Source organism: Amblyomma maculatum, chromosome 1 (genome assembly GCF_055883805.1).
Source record: "Amblyomma maculatum isolate TAMU_Amacu chromosome 1, ASM5588380v1, whole genome shotgun sequence".
NCBI classification, from domain to species: Eukaryota; Metazoa; Arthropoda; class Arachnida; order Ixodida; family Ixodidae; genus Amblyomma; species Amblyomma maculatum.
This window is the reverse complement of record NC_139344.1, coordinates 212,407,185-212,426,957: the sequence shown is the minus strand read 5'-3', so window position 1 is coordinate 212,426,957 and position 19,773 is coordinate 212,407,185. Positions and strand designations below refer to the sequence as shown.

The 19,773-nt window shown below is 45.6% G+C and overlaps 1 protein-coding gene across 1 annotated transcript in view; it reads left to right on the top strand.

Moving 5' to 3' along the window:
* The window catches only part of LOC146205541 (complement C3-like), a 130,135-nt gene that overhangs the window by 66,101 nt on the left and 44,261 nt on the right, over window positions 1-19,773 (top strand). The window contains exons 20-24 of the mRNA XM_084590252.1: window positions 4,594-4,806; window positions 5,138-5,234; window positions 5,507-5,605; window positions 13,209-13,397; window positions 15,382-15,457. Of these exons, the coding sequence (XP_084446378.1) occupies window positions 4,594-4,806; window positions 5,138-5,234; window positions 5,507-5,605; window positions 13,209-13,397; window positions 15,382-15,457 (674 nt within the window). The remainder of the gene's footprint in view (window positions 1-4,593; window positions 4,807-5,137; window positions 5,235-5,506; window positions 5,606-13,208; window positions 13,398-15,381; window positions 15,458-19,773) is intronic.

Sequence of the window (19,773 nt, the reverse complement as noted above, 5' to 3'; positions counted from 1 at the left end):
ATTCCTGCAAACCCTCTTTGAAGCAAATCGGCAAGCGTATGGTCCCGGACAGTGGTGACTTCTGTCATTGCATATGTGAGTACGTGCGTGCGCCGTCCCTTGTTTTTCGAAGGCAGTAACCAGCACACAATTATGCATTCGCTATCCTTCTCAGCTCTTAAGCGGCTTCAGTTATTTAGAGAAAAACCTCACGCACGCCAATAGACTGCTTCCCTTACCGAAGGTACCTTCGCCCCTGTGACTGGCTTAATTCGACAAAACATTCAGCTTCCGACAACGTAGTGCAACAGGTGCGACTTTCTCAGAGGTTTCCCTGATCGTGAGATAAAATGGGGGCTGAGAAACGCGAGAGCATAGCACAAGATTCATCGGAAGAAGAAAATCGAAACTTTTCCATTTTCTCAATAAAAGCGAAAGTTTTATCAGCGAGTATCATCAGTGCCTGAAATATGAATCAGGACAGTTGCATCCTTTTTTTTTTTTTTCGCCAGCTGCAGTGAATAGCATTATTTGTCATCATCCCGGGTGGCGAGTATGATCGGTAGCCTGTCCACATCGTGCGCCAAAGAACATTAATGAAGCTGGAATTCGATTCCTGCTACAGATTACGCGACTTTCCTCTTTTGCGTCGGCATCACGTTGCACGTGGCCAGTATTTGCGCGACGAACGCAAAAAAAAAAAACGCGCATATAACGCATTCTGTGTTAATAAAAAAACGGGAGCCTTTTCGCAGGCCGCTGATTGGAACAAGGCGCGCCTGTTAGCACCGCTTCTGGCCGCTGTCACGGGGCGTTTTCCTGCGCAGCAGCCGGCGCCGGCAGCGCATGAGAGGTCACGATTAGCCTAGATCGGCAAATGAAAGAAACCAGAGCTTTGCTCGGCTTCGTGTAATTTAACAGTCTTTTGATCCAGCCGACGCTCACGCGACAACAACGCAGAAATTTTAGCAATCAGCGGCTCTTGACCGCTGCTGTATTGTGCAGAGGCTCTTCTGGCCGTATACACACGGGCTCAAGGCGGCTCCTGCATAGAGTGCGCATCAGACGCAGTCATAAATACAAAGCTCCTCAAAAGGTAACGCGTGATACTGCATGGAAACTGCATCCATAGGGAAGATTTTAAACCAGCTTCCAGAGCGTTTTGCTTTTGTTTGCTTTTTTTTTTATTTTACTTCACGTCGTACTTCACTGGGGTTTGATAGGGTGCCTGTCTTGACGGCAAGAGCAGAGTATTATGTAAAGGTTTCCTTTCTCACCTTGTTACCGGGTGTTTCAACGAACACGGGACAAAATTCCGAAATTTGAGTTAAAAATAGAAAAGGTATCTTTGCAAGAACAAACTCTAACTGTCGACCCTGCCGTGGTGGTGCAGTGTTTAGGGCGCTCGACTACTGTGCCCAAAGATGCGGGATCGAATCCTGGCCTCGGCGGCCGCTTTCCGATGCAAGCGAAAGGTAAGGTGCACGTGTCCTAGGACACGTGCACCTTACCTTCAACCACTTGGGGTTCAACCACTTGGGGTTCTTTAACGTGCACAACTATCGTACAGCTGTACGATGGCTGTGCACGTTAAAGAACCCCAAGTGGTTGAAATTTCCGGAGTCCTCCAGTACGGCGTCTTTCATAGCCCGAGTCAATTTGGGACGTTAAACACCCTAAACGAAACGAAACTATCAGCTTCCGCGGGCACAGTTTTCTTTCAAACCCTTCTAATTATACAACTAATAAACCGAAACTCTCTTTCCCTTTCTATTTAACGCAACCGGTTGTTAGTGCCAATGAGGAGTTTGGCGCCGTGAGACGATGCTACGTGAGTTTTTCGAAGGACGGAAAACTAATTTTCTAAAGCGTCGCAGCGCGAGGAAATCTGGCGCTTTTTCCGAAATAAATCGAAATTCAGCCCATTTGACGCGCAGGAAGCTAGGTGCGACGTCCGTTGCTGATGTGTCGCAGTTACTACGGCGGCAGATTTGAATTGCGTACTGGACCATGGCCGCATGCTGTACTTTATTTACATCATCATCATCATTTATTTTCCAACACATCGTTGGAGATCTCCAAACGAAAAAGCTGTTGAGAAACAGCTTGAGTGTGCATGGGGCCCGTACAAGGCAGCACCATTCAAAGCCTCTCTGTGAATTACAAAAAAAAAAGTCAATATGTTTTTCAGTGTGCATGTCACAGTTCCCAGCAAAGTAAACAAAGGTAGCACAAATTAAGGAACGGAAAGGTAAAAGAAAAAAAAATCAAGTCGCCACAAGCAAATTACATCCTAGATTAAAAAAAAAAAGCATAGAAAATAGATACCGTCAACAGTTGGATATAAAAAGAAAAATCGCGTATTTGCGTTCGTGTAACAGTTCTCAAGTCAATACCTTGGCCTACAGCTTTGTTGAGTAAGTTCTCAAGTCAATACCTTGGCCTACAACTTTGTTGAGTAAGAATGGTAACCTGTTAGGACTGCAAAATGTAGTCAGTGCGTCTGTGAGGAATGAGCCACTTCTCACAGCTACGGGTACGGGGTGTCGCCACTGTACACTCTTAAGCTGGATATGGAATCAAAATAGGTTTTTACACATTGTCGGCAAACAGAAAATGTGTAGATAAAAATAAACTCATAAATTGTTTTAACATTTATTATCCGGTATATAGAGAACAGTTCTTTTTACCGGTATAGGTAAGGCAAACTGGCGATGTAGCTCAACGCTTTATTTTCTAAAAGCAATAAATTGTTAATGTTGTTCTGCGTTGTGGTGTCCCACACCAATGTACAATAGTTAATACATGATGAAAACAGAGCATGTAAAATTTGTAATTCGGCTTTTTCTAGGAGAAAGCGAAGACATCGCGAAGGCGCTCCGGTGGCTGATGAAAGTGATTTGGAAACAGATTCAATATAATGCATCCGCCTCAAATGAGAAGAAAACGTTACGCCAAGAATTGTATGTTCCTCAACTATGTCAATGAATGTGTCACCATATCACCACAAAGTTACACCAAGAATTTCGTGTTGATCATCAATTATGTCAATGAATGTATCACCAAACGGTACACGTTGTGGTACACGCACCTGCTTGCATCTGGCCGTGAACATCATTGCTTTAGATGTATTGGTATTAATTTTCAATTCATTTTGTTGGGACCAATCCACAATCTCAGACAGAGCCCTCTCCCCTTTCACGATCACTTCATTTTTATCACAGCCAGAAACAAAGTGGCTAGTGTCGTCTGCGTAAAGAATGAATGAAGCGTTAGTGTTTTGGTGAACAGTGTCAATAATGTACACACTGAACAAAAGCGGTCCCAACACACTACCTCGAGGCACACAGGAAGAGGTTATTCTGAGAGGTGATAAATGATTTCCTATTGAAACGCACTGTTCATGATTGTCTCGCCGCTCTAAAGACAACACAGCTAAAGTAATTAACGACAACACAGCTGACAACGATGGTGCTTTTCTTTGCAGGAAGCTGTAAAGCGAAATATTGTATATGATGGGGCACAACGCCACTTCAAGTTTGAATTGGGCTCCGAGTCACCGAAACACGTCATCACATTATATCAGGCCTGCGCCAAGCTTCCTGCGTATCGAATGTGTACAGTTTCGGTTTCTGCTGAAAAAGCGTCGGAATTCATCGCGTTGCAGAACTTTAGGAAATTCGCTTTTCGTCCTTTGAAAAACAAAAAAAAAAAGAAAACATATGGTGTCGTCTTGTCCCGGACTCCAATCTCCCAAATAGCACTAACTATCGGAGCAGGTTAGTTAAGCTGTTTAGCGAATTTTAATTAGTTGTATAGCTATATGTGTTTTGCAGTAAATCCTGTCTGTCTAGGCTGGCAGTTTGTTTGCGAAAAAAAATATTTTTTCTTATTGCGAACCATTTATTCTTAGGGAATTTCTAAACTGTTAGGTGAAATACCTGGTATGTCCTTTATAACGCACCCAGCCACACCGCTGTTATTGTTGAAATCGCTTAACGGGCATAGCGCACTAAGAATAAAGAAATAAACAATCAGGCCATTCAAGCCCTCGAGCAAGGTAATTATTAGTGACATTTGAGCGTCGTCGAGGACTAAATGGATTCGAATTAGATTCCCTGTGAACTACCAGGAAACGTCTCTCGGTGGCAAGAGCTGGCTGCCTGGCCATTTCGGCTGAGTTTTGTTCGAGGAACGCCTCTGCTTCCTCAGCGACAAGCCGGTATTTATATACTACGTTTCGACAAGCGTCCTAGGAGTTTTCAGGCGTCCGCTGCTTCAGCGACCGCGCATGTTAAGTGCGATCAACATTCACGGTAAAGACGCAGCCAAGTCAGTTGGAGAAATGGCTGAAGTTACCTAGGGGCTGTCTCAGGGCAGAGAAACTGTGCCCACGTCAATGAGTTCGTGGCATTAGGTAACTTACGCTATAACAGCAAGCAGTTAAGCACTTTGCGTGAGCTTACATATTTTCCCCTTGTTTCGCAATTATCTTTATTGGTTCCCAAAAGTCAAGCGTTCGAATTTAGTAGAAAAACAAATCGCAAAGGGCATGAAGTTTGTGTCAGAAAAATTACCATAGATAAAGTGTGGCCTCTATTACGCTGCTTTCAGGCTAAAGTGATTCTGCTTGGAACCAACGACGTCTGCTCTGGGGCCAAACTTGGAAAACCATCCGCGGCACGGATTCTGGAGATTCCTCCGGGACATGGCCGCACCGCCATATTTCCAGTGGTGCCCCTTGCCACCGGAACCAAGGAGATTCACGTGAAGGCCCGCGCCAGCAGCGGCGAAGCCGACGAAGTTAAAGTCAACCTCAATGTCAGGGTAAGTCAGCGCGAGCCAGCCGCAGTCAATCGTGTGCACAGTATCAGCAGGGTTCTGTAAATTGACTCATTTATGTCAATTTAGAGAACCATTGACTAATTTCACTCATAATTGACTCATTTATGTCAATTATGTTTAAAGCTTGCTCGTAGGGAAATCTGAAACGGCAATAGTCTCAACAGAACTACAAGAGAAACCACTCTACATCACTGGTTCACGGTAACCTGTAGCGCCAAACGCACTCATAGTATTGCTTACTTTATAATACGTTACGGCTGACGGCCCGAGGCGCGGCTTGACAACAGTACCTTTCGCCATCTTTATCTTTCAGCCCCCGGGAGTTCAGAGAAAACGATCGTTTGGCGTCGTCTTGCAGCCTCAAAACCCTAAAAAGCGAAACAAGCGATTTATCCATGAGGAGTACACAGGTGAGAAACAACCGTTATTTCATCCAGAGTTGTCTCTAATCGCATCGCTAATCGTACCGAAACACCACAAACTGTGCCCACAAATGTCTGTTCCTGAAATGCAAATCGCATGGCGAATCACTATTTTTACGCGTTCTAGCGATGCCTTCGTTTAAGCGACCATTAATGCTATACGCGTGTTCAAACGGAAGTCTACATCAGAGAAAAAAAACGTACCTGATGAGTCATAGCTACATATGGTTTCAATGTCATGCTTATTATTCCTGTTTCAGAGGCATTTGGCCCAAATGGAACGCAGCTGCTACACATCAGGCCGCCACGTCCTGATTTTGTCTTGCCAAACACAGAGCACTGCGAAATAGACATCGTCGGTAAGCCTTGGCCACAACGTCCTGTATTGCGATTCCAGAACAAAAACTGCAACATCAGTTGTCGTTGCTATTATAAAAAAAATACATTTCAGAAGTTTAAGTATATATAACATGATTTCCCCACTGAGAATGCAAACAAAAGAAAAACTGAGGGTGAATGTATTTAGTACGTTGCGGAAATGAGAAGTGTAATGTTAATAACGGCTTCAAAGCATGTTGTGCAGTAATAAACATTAAGCCAAAATTTTTTATTACATTCTGATAGCTGATGTTTGATTATGAAGGAGTGTTTGATACTCAAACATAAGCAAGAAATTTCCACAACTAAATATAAATGCACTAGCCTGTGTCCTGCACCATTATGACAGAAGTACCGACCTTTGGAGGCTTTTAGCAAGCGGAGTTAACAATCGCTGTAGTTCGTCCTGTCTTGTGGTGCACCTTCACATCTGTAACTGAATAATAGCCAGCAACGCAAAGAAGAACGTAGCGTTTCGCTAGCGACCACAAAAATATGCTCGAGCATAACTGAAACTTATTGAATATTCACTGATAGCGACATGTCAGGTGACGCTTCCTTGAGTGTTTACATATGAGTATGTGGAATTTCCTTCATGACGCTTAAAGACAAGAAATTCCATTTCTTAAGTTCCAGTGTGCACAATTTATTGCGCCCGAGGTGACTAAAGGATAAAATTCCGGACCTTACATAAGCTTTAAAACTTTAGTTCAATCCATGCCTTTTTTTTTTTATTGTATTAGACGCAAGGGCATCACACATGACTTTATCTGAATATCTTCGAAATACAAGACTAGCCTGCCTTGGTTTTCTTCATTAGGTACTCTGCATAAATGGGCCACAGAAACCGCTTCAAGCCCAAATGAGGGTACCTATATATTTTACAAGCTTACTTGTTCTGACCAGAAAATCAGTTCTCAGCAGTCGAAATGCTATTGTGCAAAAACAAAGAGAAGACTGGTGGCCATAAGTACAGCACAGTATTTACTCGCATAATGAACGAGCTCGCATAATAAATTGACCACACTACTTCGGCTAGCCGGGTGGCAGTGATAGGGATCTTTAACGTGTACTGACATCGCATCGCAGAGGGACGCCTGTCCGCTGCGCCTCTATCGAAACGCAGTCGCCTACGGAAGGGTTCGAAGCTGAACCCGACTGTCGAAAGAGGCCGCCGATGGCTGTTTTTCAATGGAGCCAAAACGGAGAGGCGTCCGTGTGTAGTGCGATGTCGGTGCACGTTAAAGATCCCCAGGTGATCGAAATTATAACGGAGCCCTCCAATACGATATTTTTTTTTTTTTTTGTTCTCTTTCCGCTTTCACTCCTACTTTCAGGTGTCCGCGGAGAAATGTGACAAAAATTGCGTCTTTCCTCTTCTGTAAAGCAATTCACAGTTTGCAATTTTACGCGCGCTTCACGCGTTTTAGCTAACAACGAGGCGGAGCGGCCGCAGATGTACCGCAAGAGAGGGGGAGCGTGTCACATGTCATTTTGACGAGACAAGAAGTGAAGGAGATTGGATGAAGGCTTTCTATAGCCGGTGGCTGTGCAGTTTTCAGTGTAGTAATGATGCCCGCATGTTTGCAAGCGGACGGGACCTGCCCTTCTCCCACAATTCTTCATTGGTGCATTCAATTAGGTCCTTCAAGTGATTGGGGCTTAAATTCCTGATCATGGCGTTGGTATTCTTGACTCCTCCTGGCACAGTGTTTCTTGTTGACATAGGGCTGCAGCGTAGACCTGTGGCAGTGGTATGGGGGAATTAAGGGAGGTGTTTCATTGGCCCTAATATAGAGTTTCGCATTCCGGGGAAGCATCTCCAATGTATTTCTTCTACATGGCAGTGATGAAGTCTGCGTCCGTGCCCGATGTAGGCTATGGAATGGAGGGTTCTTCTTTTGGCTGATTTGAATTTGGAGGGCTCTTAGAGCTGGCAATGTTTTGCCCGTACTCAGGGCACCTTTAAGTGTGTTGCAGAATTCTACCCAGTTTTGCTTCGAGTGCTTTATGGCATACACCTTGGCTTCTGCCGTAACCTCTGCTCATTTTTTTTTCTAATATTTGTCGTTTCAATCCTTTTGTTAGGCGTTTTTGGATTGCCCATAAATTTGGATGTCTGTCTGCTTCTTGTGGTTCTGTAGTTGTTTGGATGGTGATGGTTATTTTTGCGTGAGCATCTCTTATGTTCTGAACCTAAACTTCAATTGTTGTGAAACCGTCGTTTGATGGCTTAATATTCATCTCAGTCCGTTATTTCGGTAAAGCCAATATTGCTCTTGATGCGTGCTGTCGTTAGGGATAAGATAATAAGTTCGTGGTCGCTGCCCAGAGTTTATTCGTCCCGATTAGTCCAGGTGCCGTGGCTTATGTTTTTGGTGAACGCTAGGTATGGGCAGGCGTCTCTGCTTTAATTGTTTCCTATTCTAGAGGGGAAGAGTCGCCCGCCATTAGGCAGAGGTCTAGCTGCTAAGCCACTTCCAACAAATTGGTTCCCTTTGGGGCGCCCTTATGTTAGCCCCATGCCGAGTGAACAACGTTAAAGTCTTCCATAATAATTAGGGGGTTCTGTATCGCTACACGTGTGGCGCTCCAGTAAATTTAGCTTGAAATATTCCCATGCGTTGATCGGAGGACTGTAGAGGTTTAGAATGAACACGGTGTGCTTCCTTCTTTTTTTGCGAGATGATCCAGGTGAGGGCCTCATTTATCTCGCGAACGGAGAGATGGTGTTATACGACTACTAGAGTGGGGGCCAGTAGTAGCCATTTTAGGCGCGATGTCGTGAATATATGCAAGGTATCCCTTGACATAAGGCGCGCCTTCCGTTCCTTGGAGGGAGAAGACGTCTGAAGTTATGGGTTGATTTGAATAAAAGGAAATAACTAGAAGAATACGATTCGGATGGAGCGCATTTGGCAAGCACTCGCAGATTATGACTATCAGCTTACCGGTATCGCTCAAGAGGAAAGTATACAACAGTTGCATCTCGCCTGTACTCACCTATGGGGCTGAAACGTGGAGGCTAACCAAGAGATTTCTACTTAAGTTGAGGACAACCCAGAGGGCTATGAAACGAAAAATGGTAGGGGTAACATTAAGAGATAGAAAGCGTGCAGAGTGGGTCAGAGAAATAACTCAAGTTACCGACATTCTAGTAGAAATTAAGAAGAAGAAATGGACATGGGCAGGACATGTAGTGCGAAGAGAGGATAACCGATGGTCGCTGAGGGTAACAAACTGGATTCCAAGAGAAGGAAAGCGTAGCAGGGGGCGGCAGAAAATTAGGTGGGCGGATGAGATTAAGAAGTTCGCAGGGGTCAAGTGGATGCAGCTAGCACAGAACCGGGTTAAGTGGAGAAATATGGGAGAGGCCTTCGCCCTGCAGTGGTTATAATCAGGCTGATAATGATGATGACGATGATGATGATGATGATGATGATAATGATGAATAAAAAGCTGCAGGGAGCTGTTTTTTTCTTTCTTTCCAAGGACCGACATAATGTATGATGGAGTCCACAGTCAGACTGCCCGCACCACTAATGTATCGCGTGTACCAAGGACCGACAGTTGAACCAACAGAATTTGATGTGGTCTTGTTACCGATTAGTGGAAGTGGCCATCAGTGTTCGCTCGTCACTGACTCGTAGCCGCTGACGGCAACCGTACTAGTGGACCTCCTGTCGGCTTTTAGATCGGAATTGTAGGTGACTGATGCTCGTTTTCGCACCATATATATATATATATATATATATATATATATATATATATATATATATATATATATATATATATATATATATATTGTGATGTGCTTACCTGACAACGAAGTGAAGTGTGCAGGAGCGAAACAGGAGAAGACGAGGATGAAGAGAGGATAAAGCAGGGCGTTCGAAAGAACGGCCGTGTCTCTGCTTGTTCTCCTTTACAATACTATATATATATATATATATAATTTCAAGTTATTTCAGCAAGACTAGCTCCTAATTATTAGGTTATTTATATCATATAGTCAAATCGACATTAACAAAAATAGTATGTCACCTACAACGAATTCTGGCCAATCCCCCACTGTGGGTATGTGCCATTACAACGAGGGAGAAGAAGAAGAAGAAGAACAGGAGAAGACGAGGATGAAGAGAGGATAAAGCAGGGCGTTCGAAAGAACGGCCGTGTCTCTGCTTGTTCTCCTTTACAATGGCGCAGTCGACCAACTTCGGGCCCGACCCGGACCTCCCCGAGCCGCTCCTCCTCCAAAGCGGCCGGGCAGTCGCACGACCGGCACACTCGGCGCCCGGAACTTCTATTCCGACCGAGAACGGCGTCCATGCCTCCTCGGCGGATTCGGCTCTGGCGGCCCTCCTTCCCGATGTGCTCACTACCCTCCGGGAGGTACCGCCACTTTCGCCGCAGCGCTTGGCCGCGTCTCGATGTCCTCTGGGTGCCCAGTACCACTGGTACCGCTTCCGGAGTTCCGTGGCTTCTCTGATGACGCCGAAGCATGGGTCGAACTTGTCGACGCTGCTGCCCGGCGTTCCGTCTGGTCCCCAGCCACCACGCTCGCCGTCGCGGAAGACCATCTCTGTGGTGCCGCCCGCGCCTGGCACCAGTACGAAGGCCGCCGCTACACCACTTGGACGGCCTGGACCTCTGCCCTCCTAGCTGCGTTTACGCCTCTGGCCAGTACGCACGACGCCAAACTCACGACGATGAGAGCGCGGCGCCAGGCTCCAGGTGAAGACGTTACCCTTTACATTTATGATAAGGTCCGTCTTCTTCAGGCCTGCAACATCGAGTGGCCCACGTCCGCAGCCAAACAGTAAATCGTCGACGGGCTTCACGATGACACCCACGCATTGATTATGTCCACACTGGACACGGACAGCCTCTCCATGTTTGTCCACCGGGTGGCCGCCTTGCATGACACAGCCAGTCGTCGCGGGGTCCTTGCTGCTGCCGAGACATCAGCAGCACTTCAGCATGCTACCCGTCCATGCATGGCTCTATCCATCCAAAGCGACGAAGTGCAGCTCCGCCCATGCCGGACCGCCTCTAGCCCATCTGTGGACAAGCATCCTGAAGGTGAGGCTAATCGCATGCAACAACAACAGGAAAAGGTGCAGCACGAGAAGGAAGCTTCTGTTTCCCGATGGAGGATGAGTGGGACAGTGAAGTGGTTTGATGTGATCGGCGGCTACGGCTTCATCAACCGCGCTTACACTGGCGAAGACATTTTTGTCCACCGCACTGCGTTCCAACACTCGGGTAAACTTCGCCGCATCCGGAAAGGGCAGGAGGTTCAATATGAGGTGATTCCAGGAGAAAAAGGCCTTACTGCTGCCAATGTCAGTGTGCTAGACGTAAAGTCGGAGCAGAAACGTCGCCAGTTCATTGGAAAAGAACGAGACCGCACCTACCGGTGTACGCAGCAAAGCTGTGCACGGCACGGTGCTTCCGGTGTAAGCGGTGGCAGCAGGAACAAGCATTTCGGTGCAGCTTTTTCCATTTCCGTCAGCACTATGGATGCATCACGAGTGCAGTTACAGATAAGGAAAAACTATCGAATACCGCAAAAGGAGAGCAAGCCAGCACCAAGTAGCTGGCACAGGAGAAACTTTGAGGTACTTGACTCTCAACAAGGCCTTGGAGGAACGCCCAAGTGGCAACGACCCAACGAATCTCTACCAGAGAGCAACTTGCCACTAAGTGGATCAGACATGTGCAAAGATTATCGATGCGATCATCTTCATGGCTCCGCAAAAGGACAGCTCGGAAAAAAAAGAAACCGTCATGTGCTACAGATGCGACAGCAGCGATGTGGGGGTGATGCATTTAAGGACCTCAGTCGTGGCCGAGTGTGATGTGCTTAGCCGACGACGAAGTGAAGTGTGCAGGAGCGAAACAGGAGAAGACGAGGATGAAGAGAGGATAAAGCAGGGCTTTCGAAAGAACGGCCGTGTCTCTGCTTGTTCTCCTTTACAATACTGTATATATATATATATATATATATATATATATATATATATATATATATATATATATATATATATAGAGAGAGAGAGAGAGAGAGAGAGAGAGGCTGTGAGCCCGACGGCTCCGTGGGCTCCTTCATTGCGCCGTCTCCGGAAGTGCTGAATGGCACTGCTGTTTTGGCAGCTTCAGATCTGGGTTCTTTTGAAGATTCCGTTGCTTGCAGAAAAAGCTCAATTTTCTGATTGAACAGTTCCCATTTCTTGGCAATATTTCCCGACAATAGAAGTAGTTTTGGAAGCTTCAGCAGTTGTTCCATCGCGCACCGCACGTTTCACCGCGCGTTTCAGTCTTCTGTACCGGCAGTCTACCGACGGGGTCTCATTCCAGTTATGACACCATGTTCCAGTCGAGACGGGTCAGTGAACGAAAGGCATTAATTGAGAATGCACAGCGCGTTTATAGCCGAGGGAGGCGTGGCCGACCAAGACGCTAATCTTGAACGTGGCAATGATGACGCACGGTCGCGCCGGGCTTGGCACGTGCCTCGTTCACGATACAGCAGCGTGCTTGGTGTTGGCTGTTTCTGCAGTTGCTTTTGGATTTCACTGGCCTGTTGAGGAATAGAATGTCGACTGCGCATCCAGAAGGTTAGGATCATTCAAGCAATGTCTCGCACTGCAGTGCAAGCCTTCCAGGATCCCATCCTCCCCCGCTACGTCATTTACTACCAGGGAGGTACAGCGTGTTCCCCACATAGACCGACCCATCAGATCTGCAGAGTCTGTAACAAGGCAGGAACATTTCTTCTGATCAGTCAGTTTTACTAAGAATCATTGCTTACTTTAAGTAAGAATCAGAATTTTCAAAGACCAGAGGCGAAGATTGAAAGCTTGACCGCTCTACAATGACTGTAATGGATGCGTTCTACACTCTCGCCATCGGTCCAATTCGTCGGTTCGTACTGTATTTTAGGCACTGACTGAACAAATTGTCGCTGTGCTGGCGCGAAATCATTCAGAGGCTGTACTCGTCGCCTGGCAAACAGATCAACCCTGCTGTTCTTATAATATATTTAATTTTCGTTTCGTTCACTTGTGAAGCGAAAGCTATAGTATGAATTTCCCCCTCTTGCTTGATTTTACGTTTAAGGTTTAATTCAAACTCATTCTGCTTGTATAAAGTGTGTTTGATGCACATTTATTTGTAAAAATTTTGTTCACGCCTACTTTCTCCGTCACACCAGCGCTGCGGGAATTTAGAAACGCTACCTATGTCCTCGACCTCGAGAGTGCTTTAATATAATGGCTTCACGAAAAAAAAAAATACACAGGCGTCAGATTCGTTTCACTGCGAGCTGCTTTAGGTAACATGCCGCTGAGAACACTTGTAGAACGCGGGTATCACTTAATGTTTTCAGGTTTGTGTCATAGATGCAAAAAAAAAATAATATTCGACGCGCTTGGAATAATTTATGGTATGTGGCATACTAGTGTAAGGCATAAAAACAGTATCACCATGGTAAGTCGATAAGGCGTCCACGACGACTAATTCCTGCCGCCTGGCAATGGCACCTCTACAATTCAGTATATTCATTGTTCTTCTACGGCGCAGGAGACGGAGGCACCGCCATTCTCGAATCTGTAATCAAGAATCCCGACAAAGCCATCATTTTACCATGGCACTGTGGCGAGCAGACCATGGCCAGGTTGGCGCCGGTGCTCTACGCCTACGAGTTCTTCAAGACTACTAAACGTATCAGCGTAGCTGATGAAATCAACGCTCTTCAGTATGTTAGAGAAGGTAATCGCTTTACTCCCAGTCTTGTCTCAGCTGAAGCGTTGCTTGGCGCTGTGGTGCCTATCGCTATATTTTAGTCAGCGAGCTTTGTATACTTGGTGCAGCGCCAGGCAGCTGTGATGTTTTTCCAGTGCGGGTGAAGAACACCCATGCAAGGAGCCTTGCACACTCCTCATAGTCACAAAACCTTCGCTTGTCTTCAACGCGTCCACTACAGGCTGAGTAACATTGTGGGTAGAAACGAACGTAAAGCTCACAATCCTTATGGGTGGTTCAATTGCATCGTCTCTGAGTTTTCAATGTCCGTGCATCTTTTGTCACAGCTGGATGGCCCTGCGTGGAGGCATACTCTCGGAAAACACCTCCGCAGAATAAAATGGCCGTGATCCCTCTGATCAGTGTAAAATGCCTCGTTCAAAGGCACAGCGTAAGAAAATACGAATGCTGCACTGAGAAGAAACGAATATAACGAATTTTTTGTCAAACAGTAACATTAATCACTCTGGTGCCACAAACTGCTGCAAAATTGCCACAAAAAAATTCACTGTAGTTCCTTCTGATGCACGTGCGTTGTGCTTTAGACACCTCACTTCCATTTCGTAGCAAATGGTTGGTGATGCTCAAATGGCCAGCAAAATTAAGACTGAGCGAAATGGAAAGAATTGTCATTTGGAAGAAGCAGTGTGTTCTTATAATTACAAATCAAGCTTTCGTGTCTTCGTGGTTAATCTATAGCAATGACGTGCATCATTATGCCGTGTCATGCATGCTATATTGCGCTGCTCCTCGAAGAATTAAAGACCACGAAGTAGGCAGTTGTATCTCTCTTTCCTTGCACCAAGCTGCAAGCAAATGAATGTACATGACGTGGCACAATAGCGCATGCAGTTCGAATAGGGGGCCGTATAGTCGCTGCAATGCATCATGAGCTGACGTCACGTTTCCACCGAGCTTCCTGCTCATACTGGGCTCAGTTTAGGTTTTGTGCAGAAACGAGCTCCGGATCTCGCGCTGCAAGCCTCCAGAAAATATTCTTTTTTTTTCTTCACTACCTGATATGGCATCCTCTTTTCCGTGGCTTCACTAGCCACCGGACTGGGTTAATTTAGAAGGTAATTAGTGAGAATCAGTTATAGAGTATTCGTATAATAAATGTTTTTGGAGTAGACTATGTCCGGTGCAGTCGATAGCTTGTGCCAGAAAATAGCCTTTCTCTTTTGATGTTCCTCTCTTTAGCAATTTCTAATATAATCATTTTATATGTGAAAAATGATTAGAAAGTAAAAATACAACCATGTGCCGCCTCTGGATCTTAACCCACGACCTACTTTCGCATCCGTGCTCATCTGAGCTACGGCAACAGCCGTTCAATCCTCTTCTTTCCTAGGCATTCTGCGTGTAACCTAAATCTGAGGGTGTTCATCAGTGCCACCATCGTCAATAGCGGAGAAGATAGTTTGCCGTTTATTACCACGGGTGCCACGTAGAAGGTAATCGGTTGGCGGAGCACCAGACGTGAAATTCAGAAGTCGTGGGTTCGGATTCCATCGGCGACGCATGGTTGTTTTTCATTTTCGGTGTGTGTGTGTGTGTGTGTGTGTGTGTGTGTGTGTGTGTGTGTGTGTGTGTGTGTGTGTGTGTGTGTGTGTGTGTGTGTGTGTGTGTGTGTGTGTGTGTGTGTGTGTGTGTGTGTGTGTGTGTGTGTGTGTGTGTGTGTGTGTGTGTGTGTGTGTGTGTGTGTGTGTGTGTGTGTGTGTGTGTGTGTGTGTGTGTGTGTGTGTGTGTGTGTGTGTGTGTGTGTGTGTGTGTGTGTGTGTGTGTGTGTGTGTGTGTGTGTGCGCGCGCGCGTGGTGTGTTTGAGAGAGAGAGAGAAAGAGAAAGAGGGACCTAGGACCAAGACGAATTTTCTTTATAGCTATCGGCTGGTTTGGGATGAATTGTAGTGAGTAATTATTTCTTTATTAATGTGTTTGTGCGATTTTTTCAGGCTACAACCAAATACTGAACTACAGGAACCCAGAGGGTTATTTCAGCATTTTCAAAGGAGGTGCACCAAGTTTATGGTAAGGATCACATGTACAACAGTTATCCGAAAAAAGAGACTATTGTTTTCAACCTTCGGACGCCGGTGTAGAAGCTTCGTTTAAGGAATTACAAATGACTATAGTTCTAGCTCTATATGGGTTTGCTGAAACATAGGATTGTCATTATTAATCGACTTGTGTGAGTGAAAATTAGCAACAGTTTATCCAATATGCCATCAGTCAGGAGCAAACAACACTGGGCAAGCTATAAACGATAGGTAAAAGAAGAGAGGCCTGTTCCGCTCACCTTTCTTGGTTTATACGGCTACTGTAGTACCGTCGCATCGGCTGAAAAATGCACTTACATCGAATTTCAGATGAATGTCCACAACATGCGCATCGGTTTTCCAGCACTTCTTTGTGCGCACCAGTAGCTGCAACTTAACATACACTTGTATGCGAATAGGTATAAAAGAGAGAATATTCTGGGAAGCGCCTTAGTTTTTCCAGCTATTCTTTGAACACATCTTTCAAGAAAGGTTGTAGGTAACAGGAGTGTTCATAAAGAGTCGCCTTCCGGCCGCGGCAGCCACTTTTCGATGGAGGCGAAAAGCAAGGTGCCCGTGTACTGTGCGATGCCAGTGCACGAGTTATGGAACCCCAGATGGTCAAAATTTCCGGTGCCTCTCATAGCCTGATTCGCTTTCAGACGCTAAACCCCATAAACAAAACTAAACCTATATAAGCAGTTCCAGTCAACGCGACCGGTCAGTTTCAGGCCAGAAAAAAGGCATTAGGCTTTAGTGTCTCAGATGCCCAGATTCCTTACATTCCTGCTGTTTTCTTATTCCTAGATTATAGTAGCATATACGAAATCTGCAGACTCCTCCACAAGCTAGCGCCATCTGCCGGACGATGGTGCTGCTGCTAGCGAACAGCGCGTAACTCAGTGGGAATATTTTCACCAGTGATTGTAAAAAGTTACTGAGTCCAGGAAGATGCCGCGCGGCCGTGTTGAGAACAATCGCCTACTCTTGCAAGCACCGTAAAGTCTGATTTACAAGGTCCCTCCTGCATTCGAACTTGCCGGTTCTGACCACCAGCGAATATCATTGCGATGTACCGAACAGTCAAAACTTCCACAGGAATTTTGGATATTCAGGACCGCGCGCCACGTCGGGGTAACGGCGAAATTTAAAATCATTTGCTCAGATTTTCTGGGCTTGGGCTCCACAACAAGGACTGTTTTTACGTGCACTAACGGATACGTACACACGAACCTTTGATTTCTATCCTCTCTCGAGAACTGCGCACTTAGCGTTTCTCCTAACGGTCCACGGCCTTCTAATCACGATGCCACAATTTAGAAGCATCACTTCGGATATCAAAAAATACTTGTTATTGAGGTATAAAAGAAAGACATAGGTAAAGAAGGGACAACCTCAAAGGCGTCTTTCAAAGCCTGTACAGTCTAATTCGATTCGAACGTGATCCCTCCAGGGCTAACCTAGTCGGATTGAATTAACGTAACACGGTTTGTTTTTGCAAGAACGCTGAAACGAGTGCACAAGGTTAGCTAGCGGAAATATCCCTCTATCATTCCCCGCCTTTTTTTTTTTTTTTAATCGAAAGCTTCACACTACGCTATGTATCAGCCAAGGTCAACGCGATAGGCCTCTCGAATTACAACAAGCCAGAGGCCACAATGTGGCTACATATAGCTTAACCTTGGTACCACCTACAATGTACCAACACTTGACCTTTGACCTCTGACATTTCACCTTTGACAGCAGATGCAGCATCACGTGTTCCACCTTGTATTTTACGGCGTCCTTGACTAATTTATTCGCTGCAAAACCATATATGCCCATGTTTAAAGCTAAGCCTAACCAAAGCAAAACCAAACAAAACGACTCTTCCGCTGCGGAAGACTAGATTGAGCAGGGTTAAACCTCAACCATTTTATTGTTGCGGATGAAATGACCGCCGCACGAGGAAAACCGTTCTGGCCAGTTTGCGGGAACAAACGTTACAACCTTCCAATCGCGCTCGACCGTACAATGTGGAAAGAGCGTCCTTGAGCCGAATTCGCATGTATTTTGAGTGACGTTGCCTCGGAGACCAGAATTATACATCTCGCCTCACCAAATATGACTTATGCTACCCAGTACATTCGCTACAAAAAGAAAGCGGAATGATCAAAATCGGAAATGACTGTTGAATATTAGCATACACACATTCTTCCTGCTATTGATTTTCATTAAAAGCAAAGCTATTCGAGTAACGGAGCAATCGAAATCTTATCAAAGGTTGTAAAAATTGCGCCAGAGAGGCAACCGTTTGTAGGAGCGCTACCTGCGATCGAACGACTCTTAGTAACAAATTAAAAGCACCTGCGCTTCACTCCAATTCTCGCTTCTGTCTCTTTCATTCAGGGGTACGCGCAGTTACCGGCAAGTATTTCATACTGAGACATTCTTCGGGCTCTTGTGTGAAAAACAATTTTGTTATTCCGAAAGAACTTCCGACACTGATTCATTGAGACACCTTAAACTAAAATTTGTGTTTCAAAATTATTATTCAGTATTTGCGCCTCTCCTTCCCCCCAATATGCAGAAAAAAATACATCCCCCTATGTTCGTCACTTTTGCGAACTGCATGAATGTATTTCTCTTCAGTTCCTTTCGCCGTTGGCACAAGCACCCTTTATGAAGCGAAATCCATTCCTTCTTGGCACATAGCGGACTGGATGTTTCTTATTTATTAATGCATTTATGTCGGTTAAAGGCGTTTATTTTTTTTTTTTTTTTTTTTTTCAATTCACTATAACGTTCGACTTGGGTTACATTTTTTTTTAAACTTCGGTGTCACGACATGTATCCAATAAGTTAAAATATGCTGATGTTTTGCTGTTCTGTTTGGCGACTTGAGCAGCGGAGCGCAGTTGTCAGAGGTTCGTCACTCTGCGTCGTAAATGGCCTGTCACACTATCGCGACACGACGCCGACGCAGACCCGACAACGACACCGACGGTCGGCCAACTCGTCGGCCGACCGTGTCTGGGCCGACCAAGCTGTCACACTAGGCCGACGACGACACCAACACGACCGAAAACCAAATGTCTTCCCAGTGTGACAGTCTTTGAGGCCGGGGACACCGACAAAACCAGTCTGCCGACTGTCGGTGACCGAGTCTTCCCGAGATCGGCCGCTGAGCAAAAACTTTCTCGAAACGCAAAGCCGACTCAGTACACCACGTCGACGGTGAACACCTTTCAGCACTAATATACATAAAAAAGTAGTATCAATGCATAATCCCAGACCAAAACGCGAGCGAAGCCGCCAAAATACCCGGGGCCGCCGAATGCGTGTGGAATATCAACGGCAGCGTTTTCTTTTCGGGACGAGTGAATTCGGGGCACATAGATTTGCGGCGCGCATCGGGACCGTGAGCAATCTTTCCGCGTTTCCGAACTGCACAGATTAGTGCAAAATGAACATAGTACGTTACAAAGAAATGATGAAAAGAAGCGATTATTTTCCTGAAGCCAGCAGAGATGCCGACCCTCTTGCACACTTCGATCGTTGTGTTTACATGTCATAATGCCTAGTAGCTACTTCGCAAGCCAATTTCAACGCTACGTTACGCATCACGCAATAAATGTTTGTTCCATAATTCAATATGTTTCAGGAATTGTGTGCGCAAAAAAGCGCAGAACTTGCGTTCAAAACTTTACAACAGAACCAACAGCAGCTGTGGTCCCGCGGCCGGCCCTGTGAAATACGCCTAAGGTTTTACGAAATCCGCCGAAGGTTTTACGCACTACACGGCATGATTCAAAGTATGTGAAGTTTACTCTCAGCCAGCTGGACAGTCAGTTAAGCGGTAAACGCTACTACTGCCTTCGCGCCTTTCACACTACAAAACAGCATATCAGCTAAAAGCATACCTCAATCTCTGAAAGCACCGGTTAGGCCTAAATTTTGTCGTGCAGTGGTTAGCGCAGCTAGCTATCGTACACGAGGTCGTACGTTCGATCCACGGGTAGAGGTTTTTTTTTCTTTTTTTATGCTTTTAATATACTGTCTCTTATTCGCCGCGGAAAGCTTTTATTTTTCAACACTGCCGTTTTGATTCGGTAACCACAGCCGTACAATACTGGGCAGTATTCAGTCTCGGCCCATAATCACGACTGGTGAATTAAGCGCTTGTTTTGGTACGGTTGAATTTATGAAATAGGATTAAAAATAAAGCGTCCCTTCATTTTATGAGAACAAACCAAGTACAATAAAAACGGGAGTAGGTGTAGAAAGCAGAATCTCGCATGGCAGAAAAAATAAAAAGATTAAGAAAAC